Source organism: Lepidochelys kempii, chromosome 7 (genome assembly GCF_965140285.1).
Source record: "Lepidochelys kempii isolate rLepKem1 chromosome 7, rLepKem1.hap1, whole genome shotgun sequence".
NCBI classification, from domain to species: Eukaryota; Metazoa; Chordata; order Testudines; family Cheloniidae; genus Lepidochelys; species Lepidochelys kempii.
In genome coordinates this window covers 45315803-45336745 of record NC_136386.1, presented here as the reverse complement: position 1 = coordinate 45336745, position 20943 = coordinate 45315803, and the positions used below count along the sequence as shown (strand labels likewise).

Below are 20943 nucleotides of genomic sequence, written 5' to 3'. Positions count from 1 at the left end.
GCCAAAACCAGTGTTCTGAAGCTATAAGACACATCTACTATGTTTACAGAAATAATTATACAAACGCAGATCTTTCTAATCCATAGCTGCATTATATCTCAAGGATTATTTGACAAAAGATGTAAAAAAACAACAAAGCATTTACAATAAAACGTAATCACACAGCAAAGGACCTGTTAGAAATTGTTGTTCCTAAAAGGCCACAATTGTGTAGTCTTGGCATTATGGACATTTTAAAAACTTCATTATTGATAACATTGGCTAAGAAAGCAATCCTGACAGTATGAATGAACCCAGCAGGACCATAATAAGTTATACAACTGATCAGAATAAACTTCATAATGGAAAAGGAGTACTTGTGGCACCTTAGAGACAAACAAATTTATTTGAGCATAAGCTTTCGTGAGCTACAGCTCACTTCATTGGATGCATTCAGTGGAAAATACAGTGGGGAGATTTATATACAGAGAGAACATGAAACAATGGGTGTTACCATACACACTGTAATGAGAGTAATCACTTAAGGTGAGCTATCACCAGCGGGGGAGGCGGGGCCTTTTGTAGTGATAATCAAGGTGGGCCGTTTCCAGCAGTTGACAAGAACATCTGAGGAACAGTGGAGGGTGGGGGGGAATAGACATGGGGAAATAGTTTTACTTTGCGTAATGACCCACTCACTCCCAGTCTTTATTCAAGCCTAAGTTAATTGTATCCAGTTTGCTAATTAATTCCAATTCAGCAGTCTCTCGTTGGAGTCTGTTTTTGAAGTTTTTTGTTGAAGAATTGCAACTTTTATGTCTGTAATTGAGTGACCAAAGAGATTGAAGTGTTCTCCGACTGGTTTTTGAATGTTATAATTCTTGATGTCTGATTTGTGTCCATTTATTCTTTTACGTAGAGACTGTCCAGTTTGACCAATGTACATGGCAGAGGGGCATTGCTGGCACATGATGGCATATATCACATTGGTAGATGTGCAGGTGAACAAGCCTCTGATAGTGTGGCTGATGTGATTTGGCCCTATGACAGTGTCCCCTGAATAGATATGTGGACACAGTTGGCAACGGGCTTTGTTGCAAGGATAGGTTCCTGGGTTAGTGGTTCTGTTGTGTGGTGTGTGGTTCCTGGTGAGTATTTGCTTCAGGTTGGGGGGCTGTCTGTAAGCAAGGACTGGCCTGTCTCCCAAGATCTGTGAGAGTGATGGGTCATCCTTCAGGATAGGTTGTAGATCCTTGATGATGTGTTGGACAGGTTTTAGTTGGGGGCTGAAGGTGACGGCTAGTGGCGTTCTGTTATTTTCTTCGTTAGGCCTGTCCTGTAGTAGGTGACTTCTGGGTACTCTTCTGGCTCTGTCAATCTGTTTCTTCACTTCAGCAGGTGGGTATTGTAGTTGTAAGAATGCTTGATAGAGATCTTGTAAGTGTTTGTCTCTGTCTGCAGGGTTGGAGCAAATGCGTTTGTATCGTAGAGCTTGGCTGTAGACAATGGATCGTGTGGTGTGGTCTGGATGAAAGCTGGAGGCATGTAGGTAGGAATAGCAGTCAGTAGGTTTCTGGTACAGGGTGGGGTTTATATGACCATTGCTTATTAGCACTAGTGTCCAGGAAGTGGAACTCTTGTGTGGACTGGTCCAGGCTGAGGTTGATGGTGGGATGGAAATTGTTGAAATCATGGTGGAATTCCTCAAGGGCTTCTTTTCCATGGGTCCAGATGATGAAGATGTCATCAATGTAGCGCGAGTAGGGGCATTAGGGGACGAGAGCTGAGGAAGCGTTGTTCTAAGTCAGCCATAAAAATGTTGGCATACTGTGGGGCCATGCGGGTACCCATAGCAGTACCGCTGATTTGAAGGTATACATTGTCCCCAAATAAGAAATAGTTACAACCTATCCTTGCAACAAAACCCGTTGCCAACTGTGTCCACATGTCTATTCAGGGGACACCATCATAGGGTCTAATCACATCAGCCACACTATCAGAGGCTCGTTCACCTGCACATCTACCAATGTGATACATGCAATTGTCGAGGACTCGAACCCCAGACGGCACGGTTCGTTGTCTGACCGGAGAGAGACAGGCAACACCAGCAAGGTCCGAACTCAAAGCTCTTTATTGAAGAGTGCACACAACAATAGAGAGCAGCCCGTCTCCAAAGAGAACCAGCCAGCCTCTAAGTAAAACTCATAGGTTTTTATAGACAGTCCCATCGCGTCACAGATTTATTCATAAAGCAGCCCATCCCCCCCATATTATTTAAAATCCTCTTTCTCTATATGCATGCACATCTACCCCCCTTATTGTAGATAACTTTTAGCAAATCATAGTGCTTCACTAACTTTCTTATTGGTATGGGTGTCAACCAGGAGATGAGGAGTTAAGAACAGACATAACACAAAAACAAGGAGTGGAAAACAGTGCCTCCTATCTCAACAAACTGTTCCCAGAACATTTGGTACAAAAATGCAGGAATGCAAGCCTCCCTTTTTCTCACTCTTTGTAACTTAAACAAATATTCCTTCATTTTATTTATCTCGTTCAGGGACTTTCCCAGCAACCTTTATTGGCCTGACTTTGGTTCGGTTGGCATAACTGCTTCATATTCAATTTTTTTCACCTAACACCATCATGTGCCAGCAATGCCCCTCTGCCATGTACATTGGTCAAACTGGACAGTCTCTACGTAAAAGAATAAATGGACACAAATCAGACGTCAAGAATTATAACATTCAAAAACTAGTCGGAGAACACTTCAATCTCTTTGGTCACTCGATTACAGACATAAAAGTTGCAATTCTTCAACAAAAAACTTCAAAAACAGACTCCAACGAGAGACTGCTGAATTGGAATTAATTAGCAAACTGGATACAATTAACTTAGGCTTGAATAAAGACTGGGAGTGGGTGGGTCATTACGCAAAGTAAAACTATTTCCCCATGTTTATTCCCCCCCACCCTCCACTGTTCCTCAGATGTTCTTGTCAACTGCTGGAAATGGCCCACCTTGATTATCACTACAAAAGGCCCCGCCTCCCCCGCTGGTGATAGCTCACCTTAAGTGATTACTCTCATTACAGTGTGTATGGTAACACCCATTGTTTCATGTTCTCTCTGTATATAAATCTCCCCACTGTATTTTCCACTGAATGCATCCAATGAAGTGAGCTGTAGCTCACGAAAGCTTATGCTCAAATAAATTTGTTAGTCTCTAAGGTGCCACAAGTCCTCCTTTTCTTTTTGCGAATACAGACTAATACGGCTGCTACTCTGAAACCCTTCATAATGGAGCAAGCCTCAGTAAGAGCAACCCAGAACTTGGACCAGTTCAAAAGGAAATAGGAAATAATCAATTATTTAAAAACAAAATTACAAAGACCTAATCTTACCATACAGCTTGGTGTCCCTTTGATATTGTAGAATACTGTATCCAGTTCTGGTGTTTACACTTTCAAAAAGGATGCTACAAACTTGGAAAGGATTCAGAAAAGAGCGACAAGAATGATTTGAGGTCTGAAAAATCTCCCTAACTGTGGGAGATTTAAGAATCTCAATCTATTTAGCTTTATCAAAGAGGAGGTTAAAGCATGACTTGATCACAGTGTGTAAGTACCTACATGGGGAGATTTCTGATAGCACTTTAATCTAGTGGGCAAAGGCATAGCAAGATCAAATGGCTGGAAGTTGAAGTGAGACATGTTCAGACTGGAAATAAAGTAAAATTTTTAACCAAGTGGACCATTGGAACAATTTACCAAGAGATGTGGTGGATTATCTATCACTTGAAGTCTAACTCAAATGTGGATGTTTTTTCTAAAACGATATGCTTTAGCTCAACCAGACATTATGGACTTGATGCAGGAAGTACTGGGAGATATTCTATGGCCTGTGTTTTGGAGGAAGTCAAACTAGATAATCACAATCATCCCCTTATGGCTGTGGTTTTCAATCTGTGGTTTGTGGACCCCCTAAGATTTCCAAAGGGGTCTGCACCTCCATTCAAAATTTTTTAGGGGTCTGCAAATGAAAAAAAAAAAAAGGTTGAAAGCCACTGCCCTAACGCCTTAAATTTAATGAACCCAGGGATTATTATATACTTATAGTATCACCCTCACTTAGATTTACATTTGTTGTTAAAAAATAAAGCATATATACATATTCTTGTTATATTAAAAAACAGAGGTGTTTTTAAAAATTATATCACCCTACACAGCATGCATTTTGTATGTGTAGCACCTAGCATAGGGGTGGGCAAACTACGGCCTGCGGGCCGGATCCGGCCCATCAGGGCTTTTGATCCGGCCTGCGGGATTGTCCCCCATGGTGCCGCAGGCCTCGCGCCACTCTCAGAAGTGGCCGGCACCACGTCCCTGCGGCCTCGGGGGGGGAGGGACAGAGGGCTCCATGCGTTGCCCTTGCCTCCAGGCACTGCCCCCCGCAGTTCTCATTGGCCAGTGGGAGCTTCGGGGGAGATACCTGGAGGTACGGCAAGGGCAGCACGTGGAGCCCTGTGCCTCCTCTCCCCCAGGGACCGTGTAGGGACATGGTGCCGGCTGCTTCCCGGAGTGGCATGGCATAGGGCCAGGGCAGGCAGGCAGGGAGCCTGGCCCAGGTGCGCACCACTGCCACCCCAGAGCCGCTTTAGGTAAGCGGCGCCAGGCCAGAGCCCGAACCCCTCCTGCACCCTGCCCCAAGCCCACTGCCTGCACCTCACACCCCTCCTGTACCCCAACTCCCTGCCCTGAGCCCCCTGCTGCACCCCATACCCCAACCACCTGCCCTGAGCTCCCTCCCGCAGTCCACACCCCCTCCTGCACCCCTGCCCTGAGACCCCTCCTGCACTCCACACCCCTCCTACACTCCAACCCCCTTCCCTGAGCCCCCTCATACACCCCGCACCCTTCCTCTGCCCCAATCTCTTGCCCTGAGGCTGTTCCTGCACACCGCACCCCCTCCCACATCCCAACCCCCTGCCCCAGCCCTGCATACAATTTCCCCACCTAGATGTGGCCCTCGGTCCAAAAAGTTTGCCCACCCCTGACCTAGCACAATGTGGTCCTGGTCCATGACTGAGACCCCTAGTTACTTCAATAATACACATGATAATAATACACACATTTTTCAGGGGAAACAGTTTTAGAAATGTTGGAAAGACTTCAAAAACATTTTGGTGACTTTTTTGCATCCTTCCACCTATGAAGCTAAAGTCCAGTTGTAAAGGACTCTGATCGTGACCTAAAATAGCCTTTCTGTATCTGGAAATATTGTGACTAGAAAGCTGGATATCTTAGGAACTTTCAAAGCTAGAAACAAGTGCTTTAATTACTGGCCAACTGGAAATCTCTCCATAGTAGGTTTTGCTCGAGGGACAGCAGGCCTAGTGGTCAAGCCACGGCCAAACAGTCTCTCTGTGTCATGGGATAGATCTTCCAGGCATTCCAGGAGGCCTGTCAGCCAAGTCACAATTCATTACTCCAACTCCCAGCTGAGTGGGAGTGAGGGGGAAGCTCCCCAGCTCACTCACATAGTCCAGTTTTTCCTCCTTGTCAGGGAGAAGTGGGGAGGGGTCAGGGCCCCTCCTAAGTCTTTCTCACAGTCTCAGGCCTTCTCCTGTCAATCACTCTGTCTGAGCAGCTGTAGCCAGCCTTCTTGAAGCCAGTCTCTCCTTCCCTCCCACACCACCTAACTTCCAGAGCTCCCTTTTAAGCAGGTCCTCCATAGGGAGCATGCCCAGCAGCTGCTGAGAGGTGGGCCGTTCTTGGCCCAATATTACTCCATCATTCCTATAACCTTAGTTTGGGGTCTGTAAACCCCATTACACTCCCCCTTCTAATGGTATGAGTCTATGATTTTGGAGCAAAAAGAAGCACCTACGTTCTATCTCCACTTATGACCATGCATTTCATAGGGCTTGATGACCATGAAGTACTAGGTAGCCACAGATTTACTAGCAAAATGTGTATTTTATAAACACACACACATTAAAACAAATTTCCAAAATGAAACAATCCACTGCATGCACTTCTCCCCGAGGGAGGCTGAGAGTACAAGTATGTGATGATAGTCATATTACTTAATGCACTACTAGAAAGCACTCAGATACTACAGCCATGAATAGAGGAGAAGCCATAAGACTTCTGGCCAGCCCTGAGTTTGTTTTTATATGTGCATGTGTGTGTTTTTCCCCCTCTAGCTTCGAGGTCAGGATAGGGAATTAAAAAAAAGCTAAGATTTGGAGTGGATGTGAGGCTACTTAGCTGTCCTAGGAACAGATCTAATAATAGTTGACTGAGGCATTTATCACAGAAAAGAGATTGGTAAAATACTGATTTATAATTAGTTCCAAATCAGATTAGTGATAAAAATATCAAGCTAATTGGCTTGCCAGGCAGTGCAGTGTGGGAGGACCATGCAGGATTTCTGGAGTCCTGGTTTTCTATGGCTCTGCTGCTTGATTGCAAGGAGCTAATTTATATGAAAAATGGCCTTCAGGAGTTTGATAAAGAGGACAGAAAAGTAGATACAAAGGAATCCTCAAGGAAGCACTCTGATCTTTATTATTAGTGACAGAGAATCATCCCCATGGCTAGAAAGAAGTGTGATTTATTTAAGGGTGAATAAGTGTTTGTGTTTATAGATATCAATTCCATGACATCGGAAGCATCAGGAAGGAGTTCCCATAAAAAGATAATTTGTGGAGGCTTTGGTCCTGTACTCACTTAAATTCCACATTTGCCATGAAAGATGATATAGAACAAAAAAAAATCAAAGGCTAGATCTTCTACACAGTCTTGTTCAGAAACAGATGTGGATACAAATGGCTGACCCGTTAAATGTTTGACTTTTAACATCAACAGCTTTAAAAATGCCAGAGTTGCTTTTCATAATTTAATTTTTAAAAATGTTTTGGCTATTTTTGTTATATTGTTGCTGTTAAATTTGGAAAAGTAGATGTGAATACATCTTATAAAAGTATGTATCATCAAAAAAACAAACACTCATCAATTCTAATTCTAGCACTGTCATTCATTTATTGTCTGTCTTTAGAAAGTCACTTAAGTCAAAATCTTTAAAAGTATTGGGCACGTATGGTGCCTATATGCAAAGTGAAACTCTAGCCTCTATGTTTCTAAAACTGGGCATACAAAATTAGTGAATGCTTTTGAGAATTATGGCCTTAACTTATTTTTCCTCAATTTTTCAAACTATAAAATGGACCTACCCACTGAGGCTATTGTCAGGATTAGTTAAATTAAATGGCAATTGTGGGGCATATAGGGATGTAGTTTACATATCAGTGAGCATCTATAGGAGTCTAAATTAGTGTAATTTATATGGTGGTGGTTGCAAGACAATGTAAAATATACTAGTTTAGTCTAGGGCTGTCAATTAATCACAGTTAACTCACGCAATTAACTAAAAAAAATTAATCGTGATTAATCGCAGTTTTAATTGCACTGTTAATAGAATACCAATAGAAGTTTATTAACTATCTTTGGATGTTTTTCTACATTTTCAAATATAATTGGCCTTAAATTACAAGAAATAATACAAAGTGTACAGTGCTCACTTTATATTATTATTTTTATTACAAATATTTGTACTATAAAAAAGATAAACAAAAGAAATAGTATTTTTCAGTTCACCTCATACAAGTACCATAGTGCAATCTCTTTATCATGAAAGTGCAACTTACAAATGTAGATTTTTTTTTGTTACATAACTGCTCTCAAAAACAAAACAATGTAAAACTTTAGAGCCCACAAGTCCACTCAGTCCTACTTCTTATTCAGCCAATCACTAAGACAAATAAGTTTGTTTACATTTACGGGAGATAATGCTGAATGCTTCTTATTTACAATGTTACCTGAAAGTGAGAACAGGAGTTCACATGGCACTTTTGTAGCCAGCATTGCAAGGTATTTACATTCCAGATATGCTAAACATTCGTATGCCCCTTCATGCTTCGGCCACCATTCCAGAGGACATGCTTCCATTGCTGATGACACTTAAAAAAATAATGCATTAATTGCATTTTGACTGAACTCCTCATGGGAGAATAGTATGTCTCCTGCTCTGTGTTACCCGCAATCTGCAATGTATTTCATATTATAGCAGTCTCGGATGATGACCCAGCACATGTTCGTTTTAAGAACAATTTCACTACAGATCTGACAAAATGCAAAAAAAGTACCAATGTGAGATTTCTAAAGATAGCTACAGCACTCGACCCAAGGTTTAAGAATCGGAAGTGTCTTCCAAAATCTGAGAGGGACAAGGTGTGAAGCATGCTTTCAGAAATCTTAAAAAGCAACACTCTGATGTGGAAACTACAGAACCTGAACCACCAAAAAAGAAAATCAACCTTCTGCTGGTGGCATTTGACTCAGATGATGAACATGTGTTGGCCTGCACTGCTTTGGATCATTATCGAGCTGAACCCATCATCGGCATGGACGCATGTCCTCTGGAATGATGGTTGAAGATGAAGGGACATATGAATCTTTAGCACATCTGGCACGTAAATATCTTGCAACGCCGGCTACAACAGTGCCATGCGAACGTCTGTTCTCACTTCCAGGAGACGTAAACAAGAAGCGGACAGCATTATCTCCTGTAAATGTAAACAAACTTGTTTGTCTGAGTGACTGGCTGAACAAGAAGTCGGACTGAGTGGACTTGTAGGCTTTAAAGTTTTACGTTGTTTTATTTTTGAATGCAGTAATTTTTTTAGTACATAATTCTACATTTGTAAGTTCAACTTTCATGATAAAGAGATTGCACTACAGTACTTGTATGAGGTGAATTGAAAAATTTTATTTCTTTTGTTTTTTACAGTGCAAATATTTGTAATCAAAAATAAAGTGAGCACTGTACACTTTTATTCTGTGTTGTAATTGAAATAAATACATTTGAAAATGTAGAAAAAAATCCAAAAATATTTAAATAAATGGTATTATATTAACAAGAGTGCAATTAATTGTAATTAATTTTTTAATCACTTGACAGTCCTAGTTTAGATTCATCTCTGAATTTGGCCTTATTCCAAAAATGTTTGGAGATGAAAAGAGATATGAAAGATATGGGGAGATTTGCAAAGGTTCTAATGGAAGTTAGTTGCCCAAATGCCACCAAAAATCAATGGGAGTTGGGTGCTCACTGCCCTTTTTGCCTGCTCCCATATATAGTAAAAAAAAATTAAATGGCTCATTATGCCTGCTAAGATTAAATGTTTTGAAACTGTACTCAGCATGGCATATTTGATAAATCTGTAGTAGATATTGTGACAAAGTTCCTCCTCTACCTTGGTGGGTCTTGCGCTTATTGGCGGATTTGCTCGCCTTGGAGCTTCATGGCAGCCTTCAGTTTGGCCGTTTTCGTGAACCGACAGTCTAGGTCAATTCCTCCTGTGTCTGACCAGGAGTTGGGAGGTTTGGGGACCCGCCCTCTACTCCAGGTTCCCTCCCTGGGCTACTTCCCCATGGCCTCCTCCAAACACCCTCTTTATCCTAACAATAGGACCTTCTTCCTGGTGTCTGATAATGTTTGTACTCCTCAGTCCTCCAACAGTATGCGTTCTCACTCTCAGCTCCTAGCGCCTCTTGCTCCCAGCTCCTCACATGCGCACCACAAACTGAAGTGAGCTCCTTTTTAAACTCTGGTGCCCTGATTAGCCTATCTTAATTGAGTCTAGCAGCTTCTTGATTGGCTGCAGGTGTTCTAATCAGCCTGTCTGTCTTAATTGTCTCCAGAAGGTTCCTGATTGTTCTGGAATCTTCCCTGTTACCTTACCCAGGGAAAAGGGACCTACTTAACCTGGGGCTAATATATCTGCCTTCTATTACTCTCTATAGCCACCCAGCCCGACCCTGTCACAATATTAATAATATTTACTACAGTAGTGGTTAACAACCAACCAAGACTGAGGTCCCATTGTGTTATACAATTCACGAACATAGAGTAATAGACAGTCACTGCCGCAAAGAGCTTACAATCTAAAGAGAGAGCAGACATTGAAAAGGTTTCTGAAAAGGGTATAATAGCCAAGCAGAGTGAATCATGTAATGGCATCAAACATCATGTTAGTTCCATGGCTGTTGTTATTTTGGGGACAGGTTTAGGTAGGAGGGGATAAGCTAAATTGAAAGAAAAAGTGAAGGGAGAGGAGACATTGAAGGGAAGGGAATAAGAGGGACAGGGCAGAGAGAGGGAAAGAAGGGCAGGTGTGGAGTGAAGCTGAAGTGAAAAGATTGTGAGGGAGGAGGAGGGATATCTTAGAGAGACACGTGGTGGTTCCACTGCCAAAGACTATGGCATGAGTCCCCTGCCTGTTCCCAGGCAGCTGTGAAAATCTGTCCTCTGCTTTGTGTGTGTGTGTGTATAATATTTCTATTTTTTGAAAAAATAAAAATAAAAAATTCTATTTGTCATCAAAAAGAATTAGATAAACTAGATAAATTCATGGAGGATACGTCTATCAATGGCTGTTAGCCAGGATGGGCAGAGATGGTGTCCCTAGCCTCTGTTTCTCAGAAGCTGGAAATGGGCAACTAGGGATGGATCATTGATGATTATCTGTTCCTGTTCATTCCCTCTGGGGCACCTGGCATTGGCCACTGTTGGAAGACAAGATACTGAGCTAAATGGACCTTTGGTCTGATCCAGTATGGCCATTCTTATGTTCATGCAATGATTATCAATTTACTTTGAATTTATCGTAAAAGTGCAGTCTCATGTAGGTAGAATTTTTCAAATTTTAGAGGAGTCACTACAATGACTCTTGAGAAACAGTGTATCAAAATTACAAATCTGAGCAGGTCAATGAATTTCCAGGTAGCACTACTTAGGAAAATTATTTTAATAAAAAAATCTTACTTCTATGACTACATATATGATTATGCAGGAGGATCTTAGGTCTTTACTTCCAATCTTTGTTTTGTCTCTTAATAGCTGTAGACAGAAGCCTCACTGAACTGGTATGTGTAGACCTTTACATATTGCTCCTTTGAACTACCAGCTACTCTGGGATTCAAACTTAGACTCCAAATCCAAGGAGATTAACATGCTGCCCTACAAAACATGCCCTTAGTGGCTTTTCAGTGATCTAATTTAATCAATTTGAGGTTTCAGAAGAAATTAAGATAATCCTAGGGAATATTCCCCCAAAGACAGAGCTGCCTGCACTGTTTCAAAATAAAAGGTCTGTCATCTTCCCCTTGTAACAGTGATTTCCATGCTGAGGATTAACATTGCTTAGATTCTCACAAGGGAACACAGTTTGTAAGGTACAGGATGAAATTAGTTGTTGACACCATCTAAAAAGTATTGGTGCATTTTCCTTTAAATTTAGGAGCATTTAAAGAACAATAATCACTTCAGTTTCTTTCCTCTAGAGGAGCAGTTGTTCACTGTAGTAGTCAGTTTGAGTGAGAGAATCAGCAGGAGAGGTTTTCTTCATCTGCCTTAATCACTATATACTCTATAGAGGTCATGAATTCCTCCAGCATGTGAGCAGTATAGAGCAAGTAGAAATGGTGCTGTGCTGCTCCACTTACAAGCTCTGGCACAGTGAGCATGTGGCAGGGGCAAGAGCGGGATTTTGATGGTCTCTTTGGAGTGCATGAATTTACAGAGATTCTGGGCTGTGACACAGCCCATAGGCAGTCTTTAGAGGGCTGCCATAAATTAGATTAGCCACTGGGTGTTGTAATATACCAACTGGGGCTATGCCAGTGCTTGGAGCAGCCACCGTTTCCAAGAGGTGCAGCACAGAATTGTACCCAGTGTATGTACAAGTGAGACGGATGCTAAGCCAAGGAGCTACACAGCACTCCAGACCTTAAACTAGCCATGATAATGTGAGTGGATGCACAAAGGTCCCCTGGTTCTGGAGAACTTCAAAGAATAAACGTTTTGTTTCTTCCTTCCTCCCTCTGCACCATTTGATTTTTTAGTTTGGGAGGGCAGGTGGAACACACTGGGTGCACAAAGCTTCTGATGTGTATGTTGTAAAAGTTGTGAGTGGATGCAGAGTTACAGTGAAATATCAGAAAGTAATATTAGGAGAGAAGATTTCCCTAAAGCTTCTCTCCCTTGACAGATTGCTGTTCTTGCTGATGCTGCTTCTGTGCCTTTGCCAGTGGCCAATACATTCCCTGTTGGAACTCTCTTCACCCAGTACAGTAAGGACCATTTTGTTGAATGTTTTCTGTAATTAGCTAGATGGTTATTTAGATGTCTTGCTTTTCTTTGCTGAGGTCCTTTTTGAATATATCTTTTCCCCTTTTGATTCTTGAGGTATTTAAAAAATAATGAATGGACAGTTATAGGAGACATCCAGACAAAAAAAACGGGAATTTGCCCCCCATCATATTCTTCTTTGGCCAGAGCAGCACTGAATGCAGCAAGTCAGCTCCTTAGCACCTCTAAATCAGTATAGCTGCATTGAAGACAATACTAGCTGAGAATCTGGTTCAGTGTGTTCTGTATATAAATTGTCTTCTATCTTCAAAGATATCATTCATCTGTGTTTCCTTTAATACAAGCTTCAGAGTCTTGTTGCAATGAGTCTGAAACTGAATCAGCTTATTTATTTCTAAGATTTTTTTTAATCAAAGAACATTACAAAAATCAGAGGGAAAATATCTGAATTGCAATCACAGTATGAAATTTAAATTACTCACTGGATGGAGTCTTCATACAGGATAATGATTTGCTTCTTTGCAGAATTGAAATTATTGAAAATAGGATCAAGTCATGTAATATTAGAATTTTAGAAAGCTATGTAAATTGTTTTGCACAACAGTCTCTTCATTATTGGAAACCACACATGAACAAAAGAAAAGGATCAATTTTTAACAAATAGGCAAAGCTTTTAGAAGCCCAGTAAGCCTTTTCCACCAGTTATTTCTGACTTTTCCTTATTGTGTAGCTCACTTTTATTACATTTCTTTCTGTATTATTTGAGAATAGAGCTATGACTTCAAGTTTGGCTGTCTCTGGAGCAACTTAGTTACAGTGGAGAATATTGCTGAATTTAAGATAAGATTTTGCTTCTGTAGCTATATCTAAACTGGCACTATAACCTGTTAACATGTGATTATGCTTTGATTGAAAGCAATTCACATTTTATGGATTACAATGATGCCAAATCTCTTTTCATTTATGCATATAAGAAGGAGGACATGAGGATGGAGCACTTTAGAGCCTGGTTCAATGCCCATGGGTCACAGCTACAACAACACTGGAAACATGGGAGTCAGATGTTGATGTTAATGAGAGCAGGATTAGGTCCATAATACATCAGAATAAGATCTAATGGCATTCTATTGCACCTGAATTCAAATATTAACTATATTGGATAATTCTATTTCTAAACAAGGAATGTATATTCCAACAAGCAATACTGCTTTTGTTTTAATGCCTTTGTCTAATGAATGTCTAGTTATTGTTTGTGTTCACTGTATCATGTAAAATTTTGTACTTTCTTTTCAAATTGCTTAAACTAGTTACTGAAGTCCCATGCTGTTGTATGGGTTGGGCAGCTGGGCCATGTAATCCACCATCTGTGCCATCTCTCTCATACGACCAGTGAAACTTTAGCTGTAGAGTAAGGGTGGTGATTGGTTGCATTACTTCTGATGTCACAATGAACGAGAACCCTTGCTGTATAGATACATAGATATAGTATAGCTACATGCCTTTCTGTCACCCAGCTGTAAGAATTTAAAAACTGGATCGTAACTGTAGGATTAGATAGATATAAAAGGATTAAATTAGCTTAGTTGGAAAAAATATATGGCTTGGTTTGCAGTTAGCAGTGGTCCTGAAAGATGGTAGGCTTGATTAGAAATTGCGGACTTGGAATGTGGCTGTGACAGGCTGTACCCCTATGTTCACCTCTTTTATAAGACTATGTACAAAGCAGACTGTGTAAACTGTTATTTGAAAACTCAAGATTTGCTGATTATTATTGTCCTAATAAAGTATGTGTGACAACATTGTGTAAAGATGGAAGATTCTACTGTATGATTTTACCAAGACATGTTCCAACATTTTTGGGAGGGCAGTCACAAACAAGTTCCCCAGAGACAAAAGGCTAGCCAACCCCTCTGCCAGCTGTCAACATGCTCAAATGGACCATCACCTGATTAAGTGGCCACTCTTGGGTAAGGATGATACCCAAAAAAACCCAACCAAATCTACGTAGTGACAAAGAAGCAGTTTAAGTTCCTGGCCACACAGATTTTCTGTCTCCTGATCAGCTGGAGATATTCTTGTGCAAGAGAAAGGGCTATAAAGAGGAGAGGGCAGATACCCCCAAATCATCTCTCCCTTTCTCTCTCCCCACAGCATCATCAATATCTGGAGAACAAAGGAAGCAGCACTGGACTAGGGGAGAGAGTCTGACTGAAAGAGGTTCAACCAGTAAGACTGCTGGAACATGTGGTGAGAGCGACTTTTGCTTTATATTAATTTAGCTTGTTAAGTTAGGTGTTAGTTGCGTTTTGCTGTTTATTTCCTTGAAACAATTCTGACTTGTATGCCTCATTACTTGTAGTCACTTAAAGTTTATCTTCCTGTAGTTAATCAAATGTATTTTGTTGTTTTATCTAAAAGTGTTTGGGAAACTCCATTTGGGATAACAAGATTTTTGCATATCATTTTCTGTTAATAAATGACAACTTTATATGAGCTTGTGTTGTCCAAGAGGGTGCTGGGCAGTACAAGGCACACATTTCTGGGGGGAAATCTGGAACTTGGGAGTTTGCTAGTGTTGCTCTGCAGTGTAATACATGAGTGGGTCATGATAGCACTCATACAGTATAGCTGGCAATGAGTTACATAGTGGAGGCTGTTTGAGGGCAGACTAGCAGTGGTTGGTCTCGCAGCAAAGCGGTGTAAAAGGCACCCCAGGTTGGGGAATTGAGGGGGGAGTGTTATCCATCAGTCCAGATTGTACCCTGGGTAATTTCACAGTGGCTTAAGTGGAAAAACTGAATTTGAAAAGTAACTGCTAAGGTAGGAGGAAAAGTGCTTGGGAAAAAAGATCCCACTCATCAGAAAATCATTCTAACTACTTTGAACAATGTAGTGTTTAACCTGTAGTAATCCCAAACTAGCCAAAACCTGGTTTTTAGCTAAAATAGTAAGAGTCAGTATTGCATCACTTGTTTGTTGCACTGTGTAGAAGAACCAGACTTGCAGTGGGTATTTATCAGATCCTACCTGATTATGCTTGAGCAAGTCAGGATGAGAGAGTTATCCCCAGTACTGATCCTTTCATGAGTATTCTGATCAAATGCTTAGGAATGTTTGTTACTGTGTGGATGTAGCAATTGCTTATTATTTAGACATGCTTCGAGCAATTGTACAAATACCATTCAGCCTTTACAATGAATAAAGGAATTTATTGTTGAATTGGGGTCATAGTGGTATGGGAATAAGCAATGATATCAATAAACTTCCAACAGGAACAGACTGCAAAACCCAGTTATGGTTCAACCTGATGCTATTCTGAACCAAAAGAACTCTTCTCCATGCTTGTAGCTGTTTCCATTGCTTCCCACTCACTCCGACATTCTAGGCTTAAGAGTAACACACAGAATAACAATCCTGGAATATTATATAGATTGCAACTTCTGTTTTTATTAAATAATTTTTTTTCTAGTTTGTGTTACCAGTTTTCAAGTATACAATTTGACGTTTAAAAATGAAAGTGTAAATAAAATGTTAAAAATACATGAATAGAACAAGGTAACACTTGATTTACATAGTACCTTTTATCAGAGAAGCTTTAAGTCCTTTCCTATATTAAATGAAAAAGCAAAATTATAGAATTAAAAAGTTATAAAGCAAGGTGCAACTCTACAATGAGAAATTCCGGATGTGTAATAGGCTGACAGTAAGGGAAGACTTCCCTGTGGGAAGAATTTCATAGAAGAAACATATGGATACTACATAAGCAGAAAATTCAAAACCCTTTATTAGTAGAACTTGTGCAAAATACAATATTAGAGTCAAAGTGTTGCAGAGGAACAGGGGAACTCAGTGATTCATTGCCTGCAGTGATTTATTGCCTGCAGCCATCCCGTCTCGGGCTGTGATTTTATAAGACAAGCATGGTCAAGGCCTGGCCAATACTTGTGTGAGAGATCTTCAAGTAAAGCACAAGTGCAACAGGAAGTGGTATTAATGGTTCAGTGGAGGAGAGCACTTTTTCCTCTTAGGCCGTATCTATACTTTAAAGTAGGGTGGATAAAAATCAGTGATTTAAAAAAAAATTAAAATCAGATTTTATTTAAATCAGATTTTTTCAATAAAATGCTTTTTGAGGAAAAAAAATCTAAAGACCGTTTTAATTAAGATACATTATAGCTCAAAGATATCTCATCATGGAATAGGGATTATAAATTCTAATGCTATAGTATGAGACAATATATTCATGTGATGTTTAAGAAAAGTTTCATAAATGAGTTCCAATAGTTCATGGATTAGGGACCCAATCTTATGGGGTTCCAGGGGCTTCTGTATAGATTATTTAGGTTAATCTTTCTATCTACCCAATGGGACTCAGTGCTCAGTCTAGAAGACACGATCAGAGATGCTCAGTTTTGCAGTTCTCAAACCGTGGATTTGTGTCTCTGGAGATAACATGCTTGTTAAGAGCAAAAATGGTTTAAAACAAATAAAAGGTGAGAAATAACAGACCTCAATCCTATTGTCCCTCTGCAAATTTGTGTACACAGAGTCAATCCCTTACCTCTCTCTAAAAGTGCAAAGTTTCAAAAGGTTCAGTGAATAGATTGTTGGGGGAGGAATAGATCTGGACAAGGAGAAGATGTCTGGAGATAAATGTGAGAAGGGAGGGACAGGCAGCAGAAACAAAAGTGAAACTGTTTGAGCAGCATATTCCAGAAGTCTTGAGGTCTTTCTGAGTGTAGCCTTCATTGATTTGAGATCTACCATATCGTTCTCTCACTAGAAGGGAAAACCTATAATGGCAGCAGGCCATAAAAGAGACCCAGTTTGGGAATATTTTAATGAAGTTCCTCTACCTGTGGGTAAGACAGGCATGGGTGCAAAATGCAAACAGTGCAACAAAGAAATGCAAGGCTTGGTAGCCTGAATGAAACATCATGAGAAGTGTTCCTTCTAAAGAGAAAGGTGCGTTGAAGATGGTGAAAGGAACATGTCTGAATATGCAGGATCTTCAGGGTGGTAAACTTTATTTCACACTTCTTTAAGGACTGCCTCTCTTCTTTCTGGACTATTCTTGAATTCTCATGTTTGAGCAAAAAATATAGTTGTTATTCTATGGTACTATCATTTTATATGCAGTTGTGATAAAAAAAATAAAGAGCTGAAATAGGCCAAGTCTTCCTTTTACAATTTCACCTTTAAAGTAGTACTGAGTGTCAGTGAATGTAATGAGTTGTACTAAATGAACAGTATGGTAATATTAAATAACTGCATTTACTTATTTTGTTTAGGAGAATCCATCCTCAACATACAGGATTCTGAAGACTATCCACCTTCATTTTCTATAATTTCAGAGTTATCTGCCAATGATAGTGTTTCAGTTACATCATGTGTGGCACATGACCACAGTATATCACCTGTAGCAAAAAGAAAGAAAAAAAACCTCCATCATCCAGAAACAACCATTGATAAGAACCAGCAGATTACAAAAAAAGAGGTAATTGATGAAAAAATTGCCTGGTTTGTTTATGCACAAACTCTACTTTCCATATGATTGAGAACCCACACTTCATTAATATGGTTCAGTCATTAAGACCAGGATACAATAGTAGATGTCACAGGCAAATTGCTGGATAAAGTGTATGAAAGAGAAATTGAGCAGTGTGCAAAAGGTCTAGAGGGTGAAGTTGAAGAGCTGAGTCTTGATAGGTGGAGCAATGCCCACAATGATCCTGTTGTATGTGCTTGTGTGGCAACAGAAGAAGGGAATGTCTTCCTTATATAAACAGTTGATATATCAGGAAATGCACACACAGCAGAATACTTACAAGAAGTAGCTTTTTATAGTAAAAGCTATAACAAACTGTGAAAAAAAATTTAAATGTCTAGTACGCAGCTTGGTCACAGACAATGCTGCAAATGTATCCAAGATGAGAAGAAATTTAGAAGAGAGTGAAGAGAGTCCCAAGCTAATAACATATAGTTGCAGTGTTCATTTGATGCACCTCCTAGCCAAACATTTCAGTGTTCCAGAAATAAAGGCTAATGTTGTTGAAATTGCAAAATACTTCTGTAACCACCACTTTGCAGCAGCTGCTCTAAAAACAGTGGGAGGAACCAAGCTAACTCTCCTGCAAGACATATGATGGAACTCAGGAGTGGACTGTTTTGAGCACTAGATCAAGAACCGGCCTAATCTGATGACAGTTTGTGAACAAAATCATGAAAAAATAGATGGCGCTGTCACAGCCAAAGTTCTCAACATTGGGCTTAAGAGAAATGTTGAATTCATGCCAAGTATCCTGAAGCCTATTTCTATAGCCTTGAACAAAATGCAAGAAAATAGCTGTTTTATTGCTAACGCTGCTGAAATTTGGAAGGAACTGAATGAGATCTTAAAAAGAGAAATATGCAATGACAGAGTTAAATTACAAGCATTAAAAAAAACCAAATGGGACAAGCACTGTCTTCAGCTCATTTTCTAGCAAATATTCTCAATGCTCGGTACCAGGGTCAAACCTTAACTGCTGAAGAAGAGGAGTTGGCTATGACATGGACATCCAGTAGTCATCCCTCCATAATGCCAACTCTAATAAACTTCAGAGCTAAGAGTGAACCATTCAAGAAATATATGTTTGCTGATGATGTTTTAAAGAAAGTCACACCAATGAGCTGGTGGAAGTCACGCAAGCACTTGGATTCAGAAACTGTTGAAGTGATAATCTCACTTTTAACAGCAGTAGCTTCTTCTGCTGGTGTAGAAAGCATATTTTCTTCCTTTGGACTGATTCATTCCAAATTGAGAAATTGTTTGGGACCTGAAAAATCAGGAAAGCTGGTTTTTCTTTTCCAGATTATGAGCAAACAGGAAAATGAAGGTGAAAATGACTGAGTTAGCTGCAGAAGCCATTATTTTAAATTTCTCATGTTGACCTGGCTGACATAGTAGATTTAATTTCTGTTTTTTTAAATAAAATATATATATATATTTTATTTAACTATTTTAGTTAAGAATGTTAACAAAAACAAACCTGATTTTAAAAAACTTGAATGTTTAACTACATTCAAAAATTCATATGCTTGTTTTGTTAAAGTATTATGTTTGCTGTTGAAGAAAAAAAATCCAGAATACATAACGTTGTTGCTCTAGTTAACTAAAACAATTTAAATGTCTCTTTGGTGGTGATCTCCTCCTAATACAGCATGGCAAGAAAATTCTCCAAATATTAATGATTAACCTGTTGAATTGGAGATAGTTCACCTCCCAGTGACTTCATAAATATCTGCTTCAATTACCTTTGGTAAATGACATAACCAAACAGTTATTTTCTGATATAGCTGTAAAACTAATCTGAAAAGTTTTCAAAATAATTCACTTTGAAAATGTACAGTGTGTACCTTCTAAAAATGAAATCTACATCTATCTCTGAATTGTGAAGAATAAGTTTTAAGGTTATACCAACCAACAAGAATACACTTTTAAGTAGAAATCCATGATTAAATCGAGTCTTCCTGACTAATTATTTAAATCAATTTGATTTAAATCAAATCCGCCCTACTTAAAAATGGTGCTGCTTTAGTGATGCCAGCATAGTTAAAGAGGCAACTTCTTTCTCATCCCACTCTGCCCCCAGGTAGACAGTGTTATACCAGTACAAAAAGGTGCTTAGAGCAGTATAGCTTATTCCAGTTTGGTGAAACAAAAGAAACTCTATCAGTGTAAGGCACCTTTATACTCGTGTAATGGTCTACACTTGATCTTTTGCCAACATAACTATGTTAATAAAAAGAAAAAAAAATCACAACACTTAACGTTTTGCTGGTAAAAAATGGAGACCAGGCCTCAGTCAAATATGAACAATGCCTCAGTGTCCTGTTAGGGGCATTATTTTGCTGAAGAGCTCTTGCTCTAAGAAGGGCCCAACAGTGATCTAAAAACCTCCTTTCCTGGAATGCCCCAGTTTTGGATAATTATATTGAAACTAGTAATTTGTCCTGGTTTTAATTTAATTTGATGGCTGGCTATCTTTCTGATTGATGTTTCCTCCATACGTAAAAGAAATTTGGAGTATAGCTGCAGTGGTGACACTTTAGAAGTCTTTATTTTGAGAGATACTACTGTTTTCAGAGGTATCCTTCATTTAAGTAATGGGAATGTCTTTCACAGGAGCACTCTCTCCCAAGTGAGGAGAATTTTTTTTTTTTTAAAGTGTGACCATGGTATCTCTGCAATAGAGTTGGGCAGTACTTCCATGTGCTTTGCCAGAAGAAATATATAATGGTGTCTTGGGCATTCTGAATCCTGGAGTGCACCAGTATAGCATATAGGGATAGAATTGCATTCTTTTAAACAATGAGTTTGTGAAATCTCTAGTGGCACTCACAGTGTTATATATTTCAGAAGCAACAATGGACCATAGGAGACACCCATCTATACTGAGCGGACTGTCATGTAAACATGCTGTCTGGAATGTAAGTAATGGCTTCATAGCTAGCCCTTGCATGTTTGTGTATATTTAATAGGGCTGTCGATGAATTGCAGTTAACTCAAGGGATTAACTGTAAAAAAGTAATTGCGATTAATTGCACTGTTAAACAACAGAATACCGATTGAAATTTGTTAAATATTTTTGGATATTTTTCTACATTTTCAAATTTAATGATTGCAATTACAATACAGAATACAAAGTGTACAGTAGTCACTATATTTTTTTATTACAAAATATTTGCACTGTAAAAATGATAAAAG

At 39.5% G+C, this 20943-nt stretch overlaps 1 protein-coding gene across 4 annotated transcripts in view; it reads left to right on the top strand.

Annotated features, from left to right (window-relative positions):
* LOC144930733 (uncharacterized) overlaps nucleotides 1–20667 on the top strand; it is a 48366-nt gene extending 27699 nt beyond the window's left edge. For 2 of the 4 annotated variants that reach the window (XR_013636059.1, XR_013636058.1), the window contains 2 exons: nucleotides 14346–14441; nucleotides 17486–19219. Coding sequence is in view for 2 of the 4 variants with exons in the window: in XM_078853734.1 (XP_078709860.1) it covers nucleotides 12094–12175; nucleotides 14346–14441; nucleotides 17486–17748 (441 nt within the window). In the remaining 2 variants the exon portion in view is untranslated. Of the gene's footprint in view, nucleotides 1–12093; nucleotides 12176–14345; nucleotides 14442–17485; nucleotides 19220–20595 lie in introns of those variants that run through there. The other 2 variants (XM_078853735.1, XM_078853734.1) reach the window with 2 other exon arrangements.
* Nucleotides 20668–20943: the final 276 nt, after the last annotated feature.